Genomic DNA, 22,297 nt, shown 5'->3' with positions numbered 1-22,297 from the left:
ATTTTTTTTTGTTTTTTTTTTTTTTTAATGAGGTACAGAAACATATACAAGTTCTGCTCGTTTACCTAGGACAAATGCAGGCATTAGGTAACTTGAACACAGAACTGGCCCACAAAAGTTGGCTGACTTGTCTAAGGCCGTTTGCTGAGCCAGTGACAGATTGATAAGATACACTTCATGCAATATGCTGACATTTCATCTGAAAGCAACACTGAAAGAGAAGCTTTTCTATCTTTCCCAGCAGGCTTAAACCAACATAGTCACAAACCTGAGTTGGACACAACTGATTCAACTTCCCGTGCCAATATGTATTGTTGAATGCCAAGGGTATGGGAAAAAGAAGACAGCGAAGCATCATCGCTTTCCCTTAGCATACCTTCTATTCCCTACATGCATCTTCTGAGGAAGACAGGCAAACGTTGCCTAAGGGCTTGGCAGGAGCCTTGCTGGCACAAGTCTGATGTGTCCAGGGAACCAGCACTTGCCCTGGCCACTGGCTGGATTCAGTTCTCATGCATGTTGGAGAGTTTGTGGTTCTCTGTAAACTCTCCAACCACCCAAGCCTGACAACAAATATTTTGCATCTTTGCCTATGCCAGCAGGTAAGCAATGACTTCAGCAATCTTGAGCTGCATCTCTTATTCCCCAGATGAGTTTTACTGTGTCAAAAGAATTCCCATACACCTACTTAATCAGAAATAGCTAAAAGTAGAAAGAAAAAAGGAAGATGTTAATTAGCAGTGACAAGGGTGTTAATAGCGGACAGAAATGCAGTCTGAGGTTTGAATCAGCATTCAGTTATCATATTTAGCTAGCCTAACTTCTCCATTATATACTGGCTTTTGGAATCCATAGCCATGTAAAATTCATGAGTAATGGCATACATAGTACTTTAAGGGCAAAAATACATTTCTTGTCTTCTTGAGTGCATCAGTTTATCTGCAAAACCACTAGAACAAAATACTGCATAGTGTCTTCTTTCAATCTCATTTGCCAGAAAAATAATTTCTGTCTAGACTGCAAATCATGCAAAATTCAACTACAAATGTACAAAATAAGAAGCCTCCAAAAATTAATCTGAAATGTTAACTGTAGTACATAATAAACAAATCGTAATTGGTTACTGTAAGCTTGCTTCATTTTCAAGCCATTAGACAACAAAAACTTTAATACAAGCCTGCTAACTTCCATCTGCTGACAATTACTCAACTGCTTTGTAACTAAATAGTGTTTCCAACTGCACTCAAAGGGTGTTAGTGCCAAGATTGTTGGCAAATGCAACTTCATTAATAACATTCAACTAAATTAGAGGAGCCAACTGCCATTTCTAAACAAGTTCAAGTCAACTCAGAAGTATTCATATAAAATAATGAAAGAGGAGCTATACAGAACTGAGGTTTGACCGAAAATCTAATGTATTTTACAGATACCCCTGGCTTGGAATCATCATAGTGCAATAAATGTTCCTCAATCTCCAGGTCCCCCATAATCCCTGTCAGCAATTCAGACACTCCAGAGCAACTGGTGACCCACCTAACGCCCTCATATTCCAAAACATTGGTACCTTCTTGCTAAGACATGAGGGTACTCTCTGTCCAGTATCACCCAAGATGAACAGATCTCCATGTATCATAAGCCACCAGTACCACTTACTTACAGCTCCAGCAGCTACCGAGAATCATGTACATATTTTATATCTATTTCCACATGAGTTTGTATAAGAGTTTCCCAGTAAATATCTACTACATCATTAGAGATTGATCTATAATGCAAAAAAATTGATCACAACAGGTTTAACAGGCAACAGTTAAGGTCTAATGACGAATGAGTGAATCTGAAATCTCCCTCAGCTCCATGTAATATATTGCTTCTAAAAAGAAAGAGGAACAGAGACAATTCAGACAAAACATTTTAAAACATAGGGGGGAAAAACATGTTTTTCAGAAACAATAAGCTTTCTGGAACCTTTCAGAATGCAGTATAGTTTAAGGAACAACAGACTATTTCAGAAAGGACAACCTTGAGGGCACCTCTCTGATATCCAGGCAATAATCAACTTTTAGATCAACTAAAGCTCAAACTTCCAAAGGGTTGCAGTTTTGTTTTGTTTTGTTTTGTTTTTTTATTTAGAACAACGGCACTTAGAATGCAGGAGTAGTTACAACTATATCATTAAGTTGTCAGTAAAGAGAATATATTATTACAATTTTAACAGTGAAACCACCAAGTTCTTTAGTTTGTTGTAGGTCTTGGTGGCAGATCATGGTCTGCCGAAGATACTTCCTGATGTGTTTTTGATGCAGTATTTCTGCCTGAAAATCCAGAAGATAATATAAAGTATGACTTCATTTTTTAATACAATGACTTACCGATTTTGTCAACTTTTCAATATAGCTTTGTCACAGATGGAATGTACTGTTAAATAAGTTGTACTGCAGCCTCAGGCATTGAGAATGAACTTATTTGGACTTTCAAAACTGCAAAAGACTTTATACAGCTTTTGAGCTTCAGCTACTGCTAGTTCACTTCTAGTGAAATTCAGAAACATGATTATGTCTAAATCCTAAAAACTAAACTCGTGCCTCCAATCTAAAGCTTGGTTCTGGGTGTGCTACAACATGACAATTTCCAAAAGACATTCTTCGGAAAGTAGTACTACAATCCATTTATATTTATACAACCCCATAAATATCAATTTTGTATTACACCAGTCCTGGATATTTGCACTCACACCCATCAAAATAAGATTAGCATAACTGTATTACATGACATTCAGCTGCCACCTCATGTTTTCTGTAACACATTCCCTGTACAGAGCTCTAGCAGACACAGTTCTTCATTTTTATGACAAATTTTCACAACTCATAAGGAAACCAGAAAAGGAAATCCGTCACTGTAAGCACCAGATAGTCTTTCCCTTAATCAAAAATTTGTTACTTCGCGTAACTTAATGGCTTTTAAGCAAGTGGCTATGAAAAGTACTGAGATTCAGGGGGTTGCATCTCCCCAGACTGACAATTTTCAGCTGCTGTTAATAACTTTTTTTTCCCTCTACCACAAAATTAATTTCCTAAGGAAAAAAGGTCCAACTATTCAATTCATTTGCATCTAGCAGACACAACAAAACAATCTTCTAATTCATGGATTTGTCCTTAATTCTGTCTTACTTTCATAATTATTTGTTATGATTCCCTACAGGTAGTGGTAAGACTAAAATTATGTAATATTTCCATCACAGAACTAAAGACTAATCTCACTCAGATCTCTATGGTGATTAATCTTCAATGCAATAAAGCAATTTTACCTTTAGCAAGGCTCTTGCCACACTGAATACTCTTTACATGAGTGACCCATTTCAGCCAAACGGACTACTCTTCCATGTAAGCAGCACTCAGCCTGAGGTAAGACCGCAGATTTAGACTCTCAGCTACTTGTTTTGTAACACTTTATAAAAATTAAATAGATAATAATAACAAAGTTACAAATATACCTCCAGTGACAAGCTCTGCTATATACTGGCTCAAAAGAGATCTGGGGTAAGCTACACAAGGGTGACTCATAAGAGAGTTTTCCTCATATCAATTGACTGCTATAAAATAGCCAAGGCAAGAGGCTTCCCGTCTTAAGTGTCATCCTGCTACCTTTCTGGCAAATGGAGTACAGTAACACAGTACCAATGTGGGTTTGTAATGAAGCTCTTGGTAATTACTCCTCTCAAGTCAATCTGCTCTCATACGCAGCAAAGGTGGTTCAATAGAATTAAGGATTCAGAAAAAAAATAATGACACATACAAATATAACCTGCAAAAAAGTGTTAACTTTCTCTTAGTAGCTCAGAGGAACAGTTGTTTTGGGGCAGTGGAGCGGGAAAGAGTCTCACATATTTGGGAGTATGTCTGTTACATCCTGGAACCTATTACACCACACTTCAAGTTCATTAAAATAGTCCCTGAAATGTGATGACACCATGCAGAATAAAGCAAGATTGTCAGTAGCAGTCTAAATACTTCCCAGTTTCAGTAAGATATGATACAACTAAAATGTAATATTGAAAACCTAACCTTCTTGTCAAATACTGCACTGTTCTGCCTTGTTTATTCATTGCTGTATCTCAGATTACCTGATCTTTTTTGATTACAGGGGTTATTTGGTTTTTTATTACTTATACCAGTGTAAAGAACCTCACAGAACCATAGAACAACCCAGGTTGGAAGAGTCCTCAGAAAATCGCCCAGTCCAACCTTTCATGAAAAAGGGAGCCAAGATGAGATTATCCAGCACCCTGCCCAATTGCACCTTGAAAACCTCCTCTGACAGGGACCCCACCACATCCCTGGGGAGGTTGTTTTAGTGATTGATTGTTCTCACTGTAAAAAAATTTTCTTGTATCAAGATTATTTATCTTATTAATTGAAAACATTGCTTACCTTATTCATGGAAAACATTTTAATAATTTTAGCAGAGCTGCAGAGATAAACATGACAAAGAGAACTGTAAAAAAGTAACTATAAACCACTAGTGTTTGTATTGACATTCTTGAGGTAGAAACTATATTCTTATATTTGCAAAGCTGCCAACAAAACAGGCTTCAGTTCCTCATCCAATTCTCTGGCAGCTAACATACTATAAATAAAAGATAATACTCCTAATTTCTACCTATAATTCTGTTACCTTCCAAGGGCTGCATTAATCTAGCATATTTTAATTCTGTATTTTCTTGAGCAATAAGAATCTTACCATGATCTATTCCTCTAAGAGAAATTAGTTTTCCACCATGGAAATAGTGGAACAGTGTGCCCAGAGGGGTTTCGGAGTTTCCATTCTTGGAAGTATTAAAGACCTGACTGGATAAATTTCTGCCCAACCTATTCTGATCTCACAGCTGACTCTGCTTTGAGCAGGAGCCTGGGCTAGAAACCTCCTGAGGCCCTCCCAACCTGATTTATCCTATGATCCTATAAATTTTTATTCACAAAATCTTTTTCTCTGCAGGCTCTCTCAAGTTCTTTCAGCACTAATGGCTCCTAATAGCCCACAGAAAAGGAAACGTTAAAACCTCTACAGGCTAGTTTCACCACTGGAGTAAAGAGGTAGTGTTAAAACTATTACTTTGCAAGGAACTCTAACTTAGCATTAAAATGAGCTGCAGGCCAATAACAGCAATATGAGCTCTAAGCCCAGGAGTAATGTGAGCTTTTTCAGCAAAGCTGAGCAAATCAGTTTTATGATGGATACAGGATTTAATCTCTGAATAAACCCACTAATGAAACCTCTAGAGTTTAAGTAAGAAAAAATTTAAATAATATAAGTAACTAATTTAATAAAAACTATAAATGTGTTAATTCCTGTTTCGCTATGAATTGAAAGCATTTTAGTATTAGTGTGTGACAGAGTGAACATCATGTATGGAATCATTCAGGGGAAGTCATATGGCACAACATGCAAGGCAACTGCCCAAGAGGTTTTTGTTATGTCAGGAGTTAGGAAAATACTTTTGAACGTACAGTAATCATTCACTTTTTAACCCTGTATCTCTCTATACAATCTTTTGTGTCTAGCCACATGACAGGAACCCTTTTGTATCTCTTCGCTTTACTGGTACTCTTGTTTTTATTCTTCCTTTCCATAACCTAATACTGATTACAGTCTATGAATGCTCCTTCATTAGTAATGTGGAGCTTGCAATGATCTGCACCACGTTTCTTCTAGATGAGAGGCAGTCAGCCTGTTTAAACAAAGCTAGGCCTACTTTCATTTAGTATTTGTATTATTGCAGCTCTTACGGTCCGATTACAGTAGCCAAGTATAAAATTCCAGTCACAGCTAGCCCAAGATTTCTCAAGCACAGGCAAAATTGAATGCTGATATTCAAAAGTGAGAACTCAGGAGGAAAAAGCCCCATCTTTGGTCACCAACAAATTATTTTCTGGCGGCAAACCAGTGGGTTCTGGCTGCTAGGAATGAAGTGCAGCAGGGCAGAGAAAATGGAATAGGACTCAGAACTAAGTCAGTGGACAAAGAATATAGAAAGAGAAGAAGTCAGAGGATGTTTCAGAGAGAAGGGGCTGAAAGTGTTTGTTCTGGTTTGCAGCCTTTTGGGGACCCAAGGGATGGCTGGGGATGCTGCAGATGTGGGCCTCTCTTTGCTTTCTCTCCCCTTGATCTCAACTGCAATCCATGTCCTTTCAAGACCCACAGCTTTTCTTCTCCTCACAGCTACCTTCTCTTCCACAGCAGCCTCTGTTTGCTACCTATACATCCTAATCTGCTGTCACACAAGTGAGGAATAGGAGGAATAGAGCAAGGACCATTCCTGCCACCAGAAAAAAGTATGTAAAGAAGCAGGGAAAAGGCCTAAGCAGCCGTGCTAGGAGTGTCGGCCTGCACAGCAACAGCCACCCCTGCACACACCCCGGACACAGCAGGGGCAGGTGATGGCAAAATCTCTATGGCAGGAAAGGGCCTGTTCAGTCTACTGCACATTGTGCCACAAGTACAGCTCTGTTGTCCATGATTTAGAAAAAGAAGCATTAAAATTGCAATTCAGCTGTTCACTGACATTTGTTCTTTGCTACCCATTCTGTGATATTGCTGAGATAATTCTAACCACATTTTATATTAGGGTGACAGCCAGAACTGTGAAGACTGTAAAATCTGCCTCTTAAACCCATTACAGGGCTTACTCTAAAAAGAACAATTACTAGCCACTGTGGCATATTACTGTAATACACACGCAAAAGATGCAGTATCAGCCTCAGTCTTGAGATTCCTGCTTCTCTGTCATGCTCTACTGCTAATCTTAAGCTTCTTTGTGTCCAATCAGAGTTATACTGTAGCTTGTCTATTATCACATTTAGTTACTGAGGAGGGCTTGGACACCAAACTGTACAGAATCACAGCTCTTCAGAGTATTTATACCTGCCTGTTGCTGGGTGAAAAGGGAATAGAGTCACTTTAAGATACACTTTAAAAGGAACGAAGTGGGCTCGCTGTTCATCACACATAATCCACCTCCAACTGCCAAAATCCAGATCAGCATCATTACAGCTACTCCTTTTTCGTACCATAAAAAAAACCCCAACAACACAAAGTTACAAAATAAAGAGAATTCAAGTAATAGTCCAAATCATCATTGAAAGCTGATTTTTGAATTATTATATTGAAAACTATACTGTGTTATGTCATGGTCTAACCTCTTCTTAAAGAACATGGAGAGGAAATGGTGCTTATATAGAATCACAGAATAGTTTGGGTTGGAAGGGACCGTTAGAGGTCATCCAGTCCACCCTCCTTGCAGTGAGCAGGGACATCTTCAACTAGATCAGGTTGCTCAGAGCCCCATCCAGCCTGACCTTGAATGTTTCCATAGATGGGGCATCAACCACCCCGCTGGGCAACCCGGGCCAGTGGTTCACCACCTTCATATCTGAGACTCAGATTAGTTTCACTAGGGATCCATTTCATGTTGAAAATAAGCCTTCTAAAACTCATTATCCTCAGGACTTCAACTACTCACCGCAGAACAGGGTATTTACATCCTTTAAAATTATGCAGCTGAACTGGGGCAACAGTTCCATAAATAATTTGACTCTCCAGGTATTAAATATCTGCCAATAAAAGCTCATAGACATTTCTACAACTCAAGAGATTCTGAAAACTCTTATGACCTGTTTTCTAGTTTCCTGGTCTGCACAGACTGTACAGGTGCACTTACAGTATACCTGCCTTATAACCACCCTGCTGGCTTGTGAAGAGCTGATCACTGCTCCCAGCCTTGCAGCAGGTGATCAGAGATTCTGTCGTTCCCCTGAAGCTGGAAATTAAAACCTTATGAGAATTTCTGTAACATTCATTTTTATGGTGATTATGAAATTCCAGTATAGAACAACACCATATCCCTGATTTTTTATATATGTGTGTATATACTAGGCAACATACACAAATAATGCCTAATCAACTACCAGTGAAGTAAAAGGAAAGGCTTTCATAAATTAAATCGATTTTGGATCTAGCGCTGGTAAAATCATTGCCAAGTGTACAGATGCCACACTTTTAGAAACAGATTTTAGAATGTATAAATATATACATTTGCTATTTCATATTTAATATAAATTCTATGTGTGAGGATTTTGTGTGTGTGCGTGCATAAATGTATGCATACATGCATTTCTGCCTGGATAAGAGCAAAGTTTACGATTGCTTCACTTTTGCCTGAATATGGGATAATGGATTTATAAGAGAAATTATAGAGTTTAATAAGTCAGCCTAATGAAGCACCTCTAAAACTTGTATCCAGCACCATACCTGGATGTAGTATTTTGGCTAAATGTTTCAGATTTTCAGCGTGGTTAAAAAGAAGCTGTATTTCTCCTCCTGTAAAGCAGATATCCAAGCACAGGTGAACACTTACTTTGCAAACTGCGCTGTGCTCCACTGGGTAGGAGAGACATGCATGTGCCATGTGAGGACCTACTCATGGTAGCTGAGAACTAAACAAGAGCTGCAGAGATAGGTTCGTAGCTATTTGCAGTTTGTAGGATATCTCCATCCATTTGACATTTTTCCAGATCACTTAGCTATTCCATTCACTCATCACAAAAGAGTTTTTCCTCCAGCCACAGAGGTTTGCCCTGAACTGTGGGTAGGTGTGGATTTTGCCATCTGTGTTTCAAGTCTCTTTCGTATGTGTGGCACAGAAAAAATTATCCACAGTTTTTTCAATGTGTCTACTATGTTGGGTCTGAATTGAGAGGATTATTTTCATTCAACACTACCTAAATAGACAGTGCTCATTTAGTTGGGCTAACCAGTACAGCAGAGCCAATCCGCACATGAAAATTTAAATACAGTAGTAATACTGAAAATTAGGGGCTTTTAATTCTGTGAACCAAAAGACAATATACCTTGCAACCATATAGATCAGTATGCTCTCTTACATGAATCAGAGGAAAAGAAAGAAGAGCCAGGCATAACCTGGCAGTATGACAGCCATTTCCTCCCATAAAAGGTGGTTTCTAATTCTTTTAAGTTTTGGGTGCATGAGTAGGATACCTCATGATCCCCACAATGCACGCCTAAATGTAATACACATATATTCAATATATTCCATAAGGCTCCCCATGACCAAACCCTGGGATAAATATTCTCAAGTGGTGTCATCTGAACATTAGCAAGAGAAAAAATGGTCACAATGACTTCGGAAGGAGAGGGTCACTCCTCCTTAGGGTCTTACCTGTCATCACATTTTCTCAGTAAGAAAGAAGTCTTTACAGAAACTCACCAGCCACTAACTCCCCACATTGGCCCAGCAGCCACACAGAGATGCCCACTTCCTTTACCAGCAGACATGGCTCTGCAGGAGGCAGCGATGGTGATGGCTCTTTACAGAACCTGCACAGGGTAGTAATAAAGGGCAATTCCAACCATCACCGTCAAAGCAAAAGTCACTCGCAGGATGAAAGCCTCTGGAGTGCCCTGGACTAGACCATAAGGAACTGGACAACAGACTACAGAGCAAAAGTAGATTTGCAATTTGAAGAGATAATGTAGTGGAAAGCAGTAAGGTACCATTCCATGAAGCCATACAGCACTTTTCCCTAGAGACTGAAGAAGGATACCGTGTACTTATATGTCCCCTGTCTTCCAAAAAGGAATTGCACCACAAAGTAAAGAGGAGAACAAGATGTCAAAGGAATATTTATCCATAAGATGCCCATGCTGACAAAGAGAACACCACAGCAACGAACAGTTACTTCAGGTATATTCAATTCAGAGTGGTTGTCTACTTACCATACAGAGTTGTGCAAATGATTTTATTATTGCTGTTTACTTAAGTCTAAATTCCAGAAAGAAGGTAACTAAGCAACTGGTGAGGGTTTCTAATCACTCAACGAGGCCTCTCCAAAGGTAGCATGCTTAAGAAGATGTAAGGTTATAAAAGAAAAACTGTTCAAAGCTGTATCCTTCTACTCGATAAACATCCATCAATTCATGGCAGTATTTGAAACACTGATATGCCTACTGGCTGCACTGCTCCGTTTACCTGAAGAGGCTACTTACAATCAAAAACTGAACGCAAGGCATGTTCTGTGAGAAGATAACTCTCTGAGAGTACGTACCCAGGAGGTTATCAAGCAACCAAAGAAAGGGATTGGTACACTAGTAATGTTGTATTCAATGGGTATTATTAAAAGGCTGTTGATATCATTAATACGGTTCATAAAGTGTTTTTAAATATCTTAATTCTCGTGTCACACTGTTACATCGCCGTATCATCCCTAGTGCATTAAGTCCTAGGAAAGGGTCAGAATATCCTTCCTTCCTTTCTCCGTCCCTCCCTCTCTTCATTACATATCCCTGTATAAAGGATAATCCATATATGTATGATACCCACACAGTGGATTCCCAGTGTTGTCTGACAGCTGAAAACCCCAGTGAACCACCACCATGTTCTTCGTTTATCAGACAGAAAAAACCACATGACAAGGCTGAGCATGTGTAAACTTAAGCCCTATATATACACACAGATTAGAAATAAGATGTACATCTTTATCATTGAGCTTAATTAAATGTAGGGATAGGGTAGCGACGGATGGAAGAGATTTTCTAATTGTTGCATCCAGCATTCTAATTATGAGTCAGGTTTCCTATTTACTCTATCCCTGAGAATTAGTCAAGTATCTTTCTTAGAGATTGCTTTTAGCTCAAACTATGTTAGAAATTCTTGGATTGAGCTCTTACAGTTGTCCTCTTCTGGATGTCAAAACAGATGAGAATACCAGTTCATTCTCCCCATAATTTAAGAGCCTATTAAGAATCAAATCCTTAGGGCAGGCATTTTTCACTTGGCCAATGGGTTCCGCATTCTGACAGTAACAAATCCAGCTGCCAAAGCTGAGGTATAATGCAAGGAGATTAAAGTTAAGTTAGAGACACAGAGCAAAGTTTTTAAATAATGTCTAACTGCAAAGCTGCAAAGACTACAAAACCTTCCCAATTCTTGTCCCATTGTTTTTAAACCTAGCATAAGGTGAAAAAAGCTATGCAAAATAAATGCAAGAGCAGAGATAACTGAAGCCACCTACTGTTCCAGGTAGTGTCATATTACCCACAAAGAAAGAACACTCCAGAATATATGCTGTCCCACCAAGGATAGGAATGACTATTTTATCCCAGCAAAAAGCTTTAGCAGCAGTAGGTGGAGGTATGACAGATATGGGCACCCTTGTCTGCCACACAGCAGACTCTAATTCTTGTTATTTTAATATTACTGCTGATGTTTCAGATGACAGCTTCACCAATATAAGAGAAAAAAAAAAAATATATCTGCATTCATTATGTGTTCTGTCATGGCAACATAGGGTGCCACAAGTTCATCAGAAATTATGTTCCCATGATACAATTTAATTTTCTTCTTACAGTGTCATGCTTTAGCCCCAGTCAGCAACCAAGCACCATGCAGCTACTCGCTAATTCCCCCCACCACTGTGGGATGGGGGAGAGAATTGGAAGAGCAAAAGAAAGACAACTCATGGGTTGAGATAATAACAGTTTAATAATTAAAATAACACAGTACTAGTAGTAGTAGTAATAAATAAATAAATAATAATAATATTGTAATGAAAACAACAAGAGAAAGAGAGAGAGGCAAAACCCGGGGGGAGGACGGGGGGTTAGGAAACAAGCAATGCAACAGCTCACCAGCTGCTGACCGATGCCACCCGTCCACGAGCAGCAATCACTGCCCCTCCCGCGAACTCCCCCCCCAGTTCATATACTGGGCATGACATCACATGGTATGGAATTTCCCTTTGGCCAGTGTGGGTCAGCTGTCCAGGTTGTACCCCCTCCACTCCCAGCTTCCTGTGCACCCAGCAGAGCATGGCAAGCTGCAAAAGTCCTTGGCTAGTGTAAGCACTGCTTACACTAAAACATGAGTATGTTATCAACATTATTTTCATACTAAATCCAAACCACAGCACTATAGAAGATACTAGGAAGAAAATTAAGATCCCCTCGTGTTGACTAACCAGGTGGCTTTTGCTAAATGTGTATCCCAGTGTTTAAATGTGCCACCCCACATTGATTTCAGTGTAGTCTTTAGCAGTCCATTGTATTGGTTGATTTCACCAGAAGCTGGGCTATCTTGCCACAATGTGGCAGCCCAGATGGGTTTGCCTCTGCACTGCCAGTTGCTCTGCTTCCACTGCTGTAACCAGCCCCACAGGGCATTTCCCACCATCCAGGAGTCAGTATAAAGATAGAGCACTGGCCACTTTTCCCGTTCAGCGATGCCTAAGGCCAGCTGGATGGCCTTTACCTCTGCAAACTGGCTCAATTCACCTTCTCCTTCAGAAGTTTCTGCAACTTGTCGTATAGGACTCCATACAGCAGCCTTCCATCTCTGATACTTTCCCACAAAATGACAGGACCCATCAGGGAATAGGGCATATTGCTTCTCGTTTTCTGGCAGTTTGTTATACAGTGGGGCCTCTTCAGCATGTGTCACCTCCTCCTCTAGTGATAATCCAAAGTCTTTGCCTTCTGGCCAGTCCATGATCACTTCCAAGATTCCTGGGCGACTGGGGTTTCCTACCCGAGCCCACTGGGTGATCAGTGCAACCCATTTACTCCACATAGCATCAGTTGCATGGTGTGTAGAGGGGACCTTTCCTTTGAACATCCAGCCCAGCACTGGCAGTCAGGGTGCCAGGAGCAGCTGTGCTTCAGTACCAACCACTTCTGAAGCAGATGGAACCCCTTCATATGCTGCTAATATCTCTTTTTCAGTTGGAGCATAGCGCATTTTGGACCCTCTGTATCAACTCCAAAACCCTAGGGGTCAACCTCAGGTCTCTCCTGGCGCTTTCTGCCAGAGGCTCCAGGTAGGACCATTCCTCCCAGCTGCAGTGTAGAGCACATTCTTTACATCTTGTCCTGCCTGGACTGGCCCAAGAGCTACTGCATGACCTATCTCCTATTTAATCTGTTCAAAGTCTTGTCATTGCTCAGGGCCCCATTTGAAATCATTCTTCTTCCAGGTCACTTGATAGAGAGGGCTTACAATCAGACTGTAATTTGGAATATGCATTCTCCAAAAACCCACAACACCTAAGAAAGCTTGTGTTTCCTTTTTGCGAGTAGGTGGGGACATGGCTGCTATTTTGTTGATCACATCCATTGGGATCTGATGACATCCATCTTGCCACTTTGTTCTCAAAAACATCTTCTGCTGTGTTGCCCCACACAATGATTCATCAATGTATCGTAGGTGTTCGGGAGCTCCACCTTGTTCCAATCCGTTATGGATCAGTCCATGGCAAATGGTAGGGCTGTGTTTCCACCCCTGGGGCAGTCAATTCCAGGTGTACTGGATGCCCCTCCAAGTGAAAGCAAACTGTGGCCTGCACTCTGCTGCCAGAGGGATTGAGAAGAATGCATGAGCGATATCAGTTGCGGCATACCACTTGGCTGCCTTTGACTCCAGTTCGTATTGAAGTTCTAGCATGTCTGGCACAGCAGCACTCAGTGGCAGCATGACTTTGTTCAGGCCACAGTAGTCTACTGTTAGCCCCCACTCTCCATTAGACTTCCGCACTGGCCACGTGGGACTGTTAAAGGGTGAGTGGGTCTTACTGATGACTCCTTGGCTCTCCAGTCGACAAATGAACTCATGGATGGGAATCAGGGAGTCTCGGTTGGTGTGATATTGCTGCCGGTGCACTGTTGTGTGGTGATCAGCACCTGTTGTTCCTTGACCTTCAACAACCCCACAAGAGAAGGGTCCTTCAAGAGACTGGGCAAGGTAGACAGCTGTTTAATTTCCTCCGTCTCCAAAGCAGCTACACCAAAAGCCTACCTGTACCCTTTTGGGTCCTTGAAATACCCTCTCTGCAGCACTATACTATACTAGGAAGAAAATTAACTCTATCCCAGCTGAAACCAGTATAAAGGAAAGAATAGCTGTAATCTGACATACGCAATCAAAAAAAAAAAAAAAGGAAAAAAGCCCAAAATTAAACCACCAAAACTGTGAAAGAAATGTGAGCTTTCCAATTTTGCCATAATCCAGAATGCTCAGTATGAGTAAGGTTCACTATTTACACTGGCACTGGGTTAAGAAAGATGTTGACAGACTGGTTCTTGGGAAACACAGAATTTAACTTGGTACCATCAACAAAATAATATATAATAAACACCAGCTGCAACTGTCAAGAATCACTATGCTAAACATGCTGTACAGAGTTAGTTTTTGCAATACTGAACATACAAGCTCAAACAAAAGCCAGTAGCCAAAAAATAAATCCTAGGAGCAGTGGATCCTACAGGCATAAGATACAGATACTAAGTGCAGTACAGAACCGCAACACTGTAGCTCTGTATAGTGTAAGAACAGGGATATTGCTTTATAGCCTAAGTAGCACTACTCCATTTATTCCATTTGACCTGAGCAGGCTGCCAACTGACTCCATTAACCTACCGTGAGCCAAGTTCTGTTTTCCTGATCAGAGGAAATCAAACAAGAAATGTTTCCTTTGTTCAGTTTTGAGATCTTTCCAAAAACTATACATAAAAGCTCCATCTTTTACAGCTTTTTTCACAAGGCTGTGTGCCTGAAGTTTGTTAATCTGCTTTCTCGATCTTTCTTAGTGGTATTTCTCACTTTCTCCTCACACACAGTTCCAGACTCAAATCAGAGTCCTTCATTCCCGAATTTGACAGATCAAAGAGCTGCCCTTTGGCTGTATAGCTAGTTACTAGTTCAGCCTCTCATGAGATGTTTTTCCAGGTCCCTAATGCTTCAGTCTTCTCTTAAGACATTACTTCTACTGCTATTTACTCAGTTTACTTATGCACATGAAAAACCTCTGTTACAACATCAATTTCAATAAATTTCTTCCTTTCACAGAATTTAGATTTGCTTCAGCAGCCCAATAAACTATTATGTTGCTAAAGATTTACTAAAGGGCAGAACATTCAAGAATATTTGTACACTGGTTATGGAGAGCAGGAAAGGGGACCATTCGGATTTCTTTGTGCATCTTGAATGGCTCAGTGATCATTCCATGTTCAAATCACAAAACAGAAGATTGGCTTCAGACCTTTAACCTGACAACCTGCTCTAATCAACCCTGCTTTGAGCAAGGGACTGATGACCTCCAGGTGTGCCTGCCAACCCCAGCCATTTTATGGCATAGCACTGCACAAAACTCCTACCATAAAGTAATAAGCTATACCTGGCCCAAAGTGCACAGGCAGTGGGTCTACTATATTTTACAGCCTCTGGTTTATCAGCTACATCAGAGTATATCCCTTCCTCTACAGTTTCTCCTCTTATGAAGAAAAATAGGGAATTCAAATAATTTTAATTTGGTCATAAATTTGCATCTTTTGTTGAGATTCAGAATTATTTCTCAAGTTATTTCAGCACTCTTTTCTTTCTTGGATTTCTTGAGCGTTACTTTGTTGATTAGTTCAGCATCTCTAAGTTTCCTGCATGTTAATTTGCAGCCCAGCAGATCATACTGAGCAAATCGAGCACTCGTGAACCACGTACTCTGACTCTCTTCCCAAATATCTTCCCAATTCTTGCATTGCCTCAAGACCTACAATTCTTTCAACTGCTCTTCTAAAATACATGAAAAATGTAGTAGCCTGTTTTTACCCTCTTTTATCTGAATGCCAAAACAGAAAGACTGTGAAGTGTGAAACTATCCAAAAAGTACCAGTAACAAACACATAAAATATTCATCCCACTCCTACGTACTCTTTCATTAATGAGCCAGTAGGCAGAATCAAGCAGTGTCTCATATGGCCTACAATCTTACAGTGGTTTATACCTGATCTTGGTGAATATTCATTATATTTTCAAAGCCACTTGGTATATTTAAAAATAAAGCATAAAAATATCATAATTTCATTATAATTTAGGACACATCTTGAACATAACCAGATATATCTTTTCACAATGACTTAAGAAAAATTCTCATCAATACAATACTTGAAAAGACTGACAGCTTTAGCTTCTCAGGCCATCAATATCAAAGAATTTATGGGCAAACTGCAGAGGTAAGTTAAAATATATTTTGCAGTTCCTAGATGTAAACGACCACGGGAATCAACAAAGATGTACATTGTGTAACTTTGGTCACACGTACACTGTGAAAGTACCTTCTCATCTTGCCCCAGAAAATGACAGAAATCAAACAATCTAGTAAAAATGAAACCCACTAAACTGAGTTAAACTCAGCAGGACAACTCTTCATGGTAATTTCAGCACTGCAATTTCCCTGAAGTGAAACAGGCATGCGTTGGTTCAGCTTAGCAGAACTTGGCACAGCAAGCAGTTTTGTACTGTTCATTCTGAGTATCAGCCCACGAAATGTCGCATTTCTAACTTCCATATGGCTACATCTTAAGTAAGATTATGCAGTTCTTTTACATCTTAGCATTTTATTCTAAGTGTTTAATGCATAGCACATCATGAGTCAGGCTGTATTCTCTGTGTCTTCTTCTGGGGTTTTGATTTTCAATCTATCTTTATGTTCTCGCTCAACGACGCCGAGCAGTGAGGACTGGATCTAACTAACATTGCCCTTCCATGAGAGGCTTTCCTCTGATTTCAACAGATTTTGGATCAATCTCTTGCTGTCACATTTATGAAAAAGTGGGTTTTCTAAATTTTCGACACATAATTATTTGGCAATTCCATGTAGCTTTTGCCAATGAGTTTAGGTTATTTTCAAATATGTTAGGATACACAGACAAACGTAATATTTAAATCAATGAAAGACAGACCTACAAATAAAGAACTAAACTGAAGTCACTCTGGCACACCTTACTCTGGGAAAGAGTGGTAATGCTTCTGCAGAAACCCAGAGTTTTGCACAGGCTCCTGCACTAAGGCCAAGTATGGCTAGGCAACACAGAAACAGGTATAGCGCACAGCGTGACCTAAGCACCGAACTGTCCAGGAGCCTGAGGGCAGACTTCCCCACTGAGGCACTAGCACACAGAAAACAAGGACTGTGAAAGACCAGGTGTAGTTATAGTCACATGTGATACAAAGATTATTTACAAGGTAAGCAAGCAGCCAGGAGGAGTCATGCAACATATTCCCAGTGTAGAGGAAAAAATAATTACACACAGTCTTTCAAGCAAGTGACTGATTAAACACAACAGGAAATTAGAAATGTACCTCCCTCAAAATCTGACACAGTAAGAATTTCCTTAAGAGACACAACCACCTCTTTGTTTGTCGGTACTATGATGATCCTCCTGTCAGTTCTAGAAATGGAGGGATAACCAGACTGCCTATCCAGTGATTCATATTTCCAGCATATGGTAACATTCTTTCACTCAGTACTGATCTCATCATGTAACCTTAGCTGTCATCAACTAGAGGGCAGGGCATTGACTTAATTTAGCCTTATGTAAAGCAGAGGGACTATATGAAAGCAAATTAAAAATGAGCATAAAAAGCAGGAATATATGTTTGCTATTTTGCTTGTTCACTTTACTGGCTTAGCCATAGGGATATGTTGATTCTTCTTTTGTATTGGGATTTCTTTTCTCTATAAGGTACTTTACAAGGTTCACTTGAAAAAGCTTAACAGAAGGAGATTTCAAAAATATGTTAATTGAACGTTGACAGGAATCTCTGTGGACGCCCACAAAAGCAAGATACTCAGGAAATGTCTGTTAAGATCTCCAAATTTGTGCATAAAGACTAATTTTAATCACATATTTCTGGATTTATTTTTATGAATCAATGCCACATCAATCTTCTATGGCCTTTTATTCCAAACTGTTATGTGTGGAGCCCTGCCAGAAAGGAACTCACAGCGCTGGCAAGCTGTTACATGAGCCTGAGTTAATGCATGTAAGAATACTGCTTACTGTTTCTTAGTTTTTAGGAAAGGACCATGAAGACAAGTTACAGTCCCCTCTGTGTGGCTTTATTTTTTTTTACCAGTTATGTAAAAGCTCGGTTTCATCAGGCTTCCCTTACTGCAGGAGGGACTTCATTAGAGGTGTTTTGGAACAAAACCGACCTCTTCCCCATTTATTGAAAATTTGTAGCCCATTCCAGGGGATAGTTGAGCTATCTTCGAAAAAGCCAGATGGGATACTCTAGCAATAGCAGCACAGAACAAAACCAAAGCAGATAAATGGATAAATGTACTGCAATTCTCCACCTAGGTGTACCCAAAATTTGAGTAGGAGGTTAAAGTCTTTTTTCACTAGCTGGAACAATTCTTGAGCCAATCACCACCTGATCTTCTCAGCTACCACATGCATTGCCAATAGAAATGCTGCACAATGATGCAGAATATAATTTCCACTGTGCTCAATACTGCACTGCAAATTAAAGACTTTTTTTTTTTCATAGGATCTATATAGCAAGCATTAAATATGCTTATTTTGCAAGCACACTTTTTTCCATAAAGAAGACATGCAAGTATTTGGTATACCCTTATTTACCAAAACAGCAATAGTTCTGTACTAAAAAGGGTGTGTCTATCTCTCTCTTTGCACAGCAGTTACAATAAACTGTGTCACCCTACTATCATATCACTAATACAGGCTCAATCTTATCAGATGTTCTGCAATGTCAACTTCTCATAATATCACTAGCAGTTGAAGTGATTTACAAAGAGAAGGGCTTCATATTCCAATCTTGTTAAGGGAAGCACAAATATAATAAAAGCATCAATTTTGAAAATGTACTCTAGTAAGAATAATTGAGTAAGACGCAAAATAAAAGATTTACAAACCCATTACAGATTACAAATACAGTTCATTTGATACAGATGCTGCAAGAAAAAAAAATTTTTTTTAAAATCACAAAGCCCTAACAATTACTATCTTGGCTAAAAAGAAACTGAAAATCACAATCACAGGGAGGTTTGCTTAAGGAAAGGCTGCATGTTTGGGACCAAACAGTAAGTTGGCAGAAGGAAAGAATACTTGCTGACATGACAAAATGTTTTTTGTCAAAACTCTGGAATCTGTAGCATCACAGCTTGACAGCAAAAGCTCTGCAGGCCTCTACCAAAGCCAAAAGTAATTACATGTACTTACATGTACTCCCTGTGTGCAGAATGCACAGCAGCTGCATTGCTGTAACGCCACAAAACTATCGCTGATGACAAAACATCCAGGGTAGCATCAAACTGAAAGAGATACAAAAGTCAAATGTTTTGTGGGCCATTAAATGTGCCCTGTACTAACAGTAATGCATTTACTATCCTGCTGCACAGGCACAAAGCAGCTTCAAATAAATCATTTTAATGAAAGCAAGATTTACATTTGTTAAATTGATCTTCATATTTTTGCCATGTATTATTGCACAATCATACACTTCAGAGTTCAGGAAGTCAGTCAGTGATTAAAAAAATTTTATGTGTAATCCATCACCTGTGGAGAAGTTAAGGAAAAAAAAAAGCCCACCACCATCTGCCACTGTGGCACCACAGTAGTTAAAATACTAACATGATTCTTATGCAAACTCTTAAAAAAAAAAAAAAAAAAAGTGTTTGAAAATGCCTGTCAAGCATTCCTTTTCCTGCAAAGTCACTAATTTTCTGCAATATAAGGTTTTGTTTCAAACCAAGCAAATAACAACTTTTTTCAAAATCCTACTGTGTCCAGATTTCATATTATTCTGTATCAGCAGCAAAATCACCACGTTTGTATTTCCTGTTAACGAAGACATGATGTCAGGTAACACCAAAAACCAAGCTTGTTCCACTGTAAGAACCTTCACCCTTAAGTCGAACTTTCTACAGAGTCAATCTAACCTTCAAATTTGAAAGGAAAGGACTAATTGTTTGAAATCACTCATTTTCCTTGCTGATCAGAACTTTTTCCTCTGCCACTAATCAGTAAAGTCATGGCAACTACTGGAGAGGAAAGCTGTCATCCTGAAATCAATAGGAGCTTTATCATAGACTTCAACTGGAAAAGGGTCACGCAAAGTTCAGAAGGGAACTTCAGAATTTGGCTCAAGTTCAACAACAGAACTGATTAAACTGAGAGATTTTGTAGAAGAAAACCATATCTGGTGGATAGTATCTATCAATGATGAGGTATAAACATTGATATCAACTCATATAAACATTGATATAAGACTTAGTAGTCAGAAACTGAAAAAGTATAATGAAAGTACCTTTACTATCCTTTCCAAGGTATGTCTTCAATATTTTTTTAGTCCATCATTGACTTTGCACACCCTGCCATGAACTTAGAGTAAGAAAAAAAAATACAGTATTTCATGTTCAGAAAAAGCCCATTTTAAAAAAAGGTAGAGAATATTTAAATTGTATCTCTACTTACAGCAAATCCAAAGGATGATGCACTGTATCTCATTACGGAGACAGCTAAAGGAAAGAAAATATTATTTAGAATCACTTTAAACTTTTTTTTATCCTTTCTTCTTCTCTTTTCCGAGAACTACAAAACTAGTTTCAACACACGGGCTTAGTTTCACCCAGTTCCCACTAGAACGACCTGACTGACACTTAAAAAAGGTCTACAAGAAAGACCTTGTACTGCAGGAAATGGTTAGGTCACTCGAAAGATGCTTCTTTTTCTTCCGAAACTGTAACGGGGCAGACCTTAGCGTAGCATTCAGAAACAGTTTGTTTCTGAAATATGCTGCATTTCAGATGCAGTTTTGAGTAAAAAAATGTTGAAACCACAATTTCAAACCCCCAGAAAATTTTACATATCTCAAAGCATTCCTTGCTCCAGCTAAGCACAAAAGTCAACGTGAACTGGCTGACAGAAAACTATGCAGGCCCACCCAAACTTCTTGACTGCCACCGTTTTGACAAAAAGCCTAAGGGTAATTCACACAGCTCCAAGAAATGTTTCAAATTCCACCAGATCAGTGATTTCCAATGGAAAAAGCATTAGCAGGAAAAATTTTGACCAGCTCCGATTTTGACTCCCTACTGCCTCTGAAAACTGAGACTTAAAAAATGGGTGTCCTGGTTTCAGCTGGGTTAATTTTCTTCACAGTAGCTAGTAGGGGGCTCTATTTTGAATTGTGCTAAAAACAGTGATGAAAATGCGGAGATGTTTTAGTTGTTGCTAAGTAGTGCTTACACTAGTCAAGGACTTTTCCAGCTTCCCATACTCTGCTGGGTGCACAAGAAGCCAGTAGGGGACACAGCTGTGACAGCTGACACCAACCGAGCAAGGGGATATTCCATACCATACGACATCATGCTCAGTATATAAAGCTGGGAGAAGGAAGAAGGGGCACATGTTTGGAGTGATGGCATTTGTCTTCCCAAGTACGTGTGATGGAGCCCTGCTTTCCTGGAGATAGCTGAACACCTGCCTGCCCATCAGAAGCAATGAATTAATTCCTTGTTTTGCTTTGCTTGTGCACACGGCTTTTGCTTTACCTATTAAACTGTCTTTATCTCAACCCACGGGTTTTCTCACTTTTACTATTCTGATTCTCTCCCCCGTCCCACTGAGGGGAGTGAGTGAGAAGCTGGGTGGGGCTTGGTTGCTGGCTGGGGCTAAACCACGACAACGGGCTAACATCTAGAAAAAGGTATCATATTTATAATTTTACTCCACGCATCCTAATTCTATCACTTCAGAGTTCCCAGTTCTAGGAGGTACTATGCAAGGAAAAACACTTTCCAGTAGCCCAGAGGAATACCAGGGAAGAAGCAGGCAGCAATGGAAGAAGAGATAGGACTTCATCAGACTGCAACTCTCACAGGCTAACAGCAATACTATGGCTATGTCAAGGTCTCAAGCACTGAGCAGCTCTAGCCTTCTTGCTGTGTTTTGTAGACTGTTGAGGGAGAACAGGACTAACCGAACCCGTGCACCCTGAATAAAATGCACAGCACTCTAGTTCCAATATTAACAGGGCTTGCATAAAGCCTAAAAGGATTCATTTTACTACTCTTTTATGAACAGATATCAGCTAACTTACTAAGAAGAATACATTTTTGTAAAAATAAAAATACTTGAATTAAAAAAAAAAACCCACCACACAAAAACCACCCCACACCAGACTCATCAACGACTTCGTCAATCTTAGGCTGACAAACACAGTATCTAATTTTCAGTATTCGAGTACTCATTAGAACAGCTTGGCAGAACACAGCCACTATGGTTTGACTGTTCTTTTTAGTAACAGCAAGCTGCAGTTCTGTGGCACTTATCTGGATAAACAGAAATTAAAACCTTGGAAAAAATAACCCTTTTCTTATTGATCTAAGACCTAGCTGTGGCCACAAGCATGCCAGATATCAAAATATTTTTA

The 22,297-nt window shown here is 39.6% G+C and overlaps 1 protein-coding gene across 3 annotated transcripts in view; it reads right to left on the bottom strand.

Moving 5' to 3' along the window:
* Nucleotides 1-22,297, bottom strand: part of TMEM163 (transmembrane protein 163) — a 100,834-nt gene that overhangs the window by 23,926 nt on the left and 54,611 nt on the right. For all 3 annotated transcript variants that reach the window (XM_075092889.1, XM_075092887.1, XM_075092888.1), the window contains 2 exons: nt 20,338-20,381; nt 19,084-19,175 (listed from right to left, as the gene is read on the bottom strand). In XM_075092889.1, the coding sequence (XP_074948990.1) occupies nt 19,084-19,175; nt 20,338-20,381 (136 nt within the window). The remainder of the gene's footprint in view (nt 1-19,083; nt 19,176-20,337; nt 20,382-22,297) is intronic.

This window comes from Phalacrocorax aristotelis, chromosome 5, assembly GCF_949628215.1.
Source record: "Phalacrocorax aristotelis chromosome 5, bGulAri2.1, whole genome shotgun sequence".
Classification (NCBI taxonomy): Eukaryota; Metazoa; Chordata; class Aves; order Suliformes; family Phalacrocoracidae; genus Phalacrocorax; species Phalacrocorax aristotelis.
The sequence above is the reverse complement of the archived record's forward strand: the minus strand, read 5'-3'. Positions and strand labels throughout refer to the sequence as shown.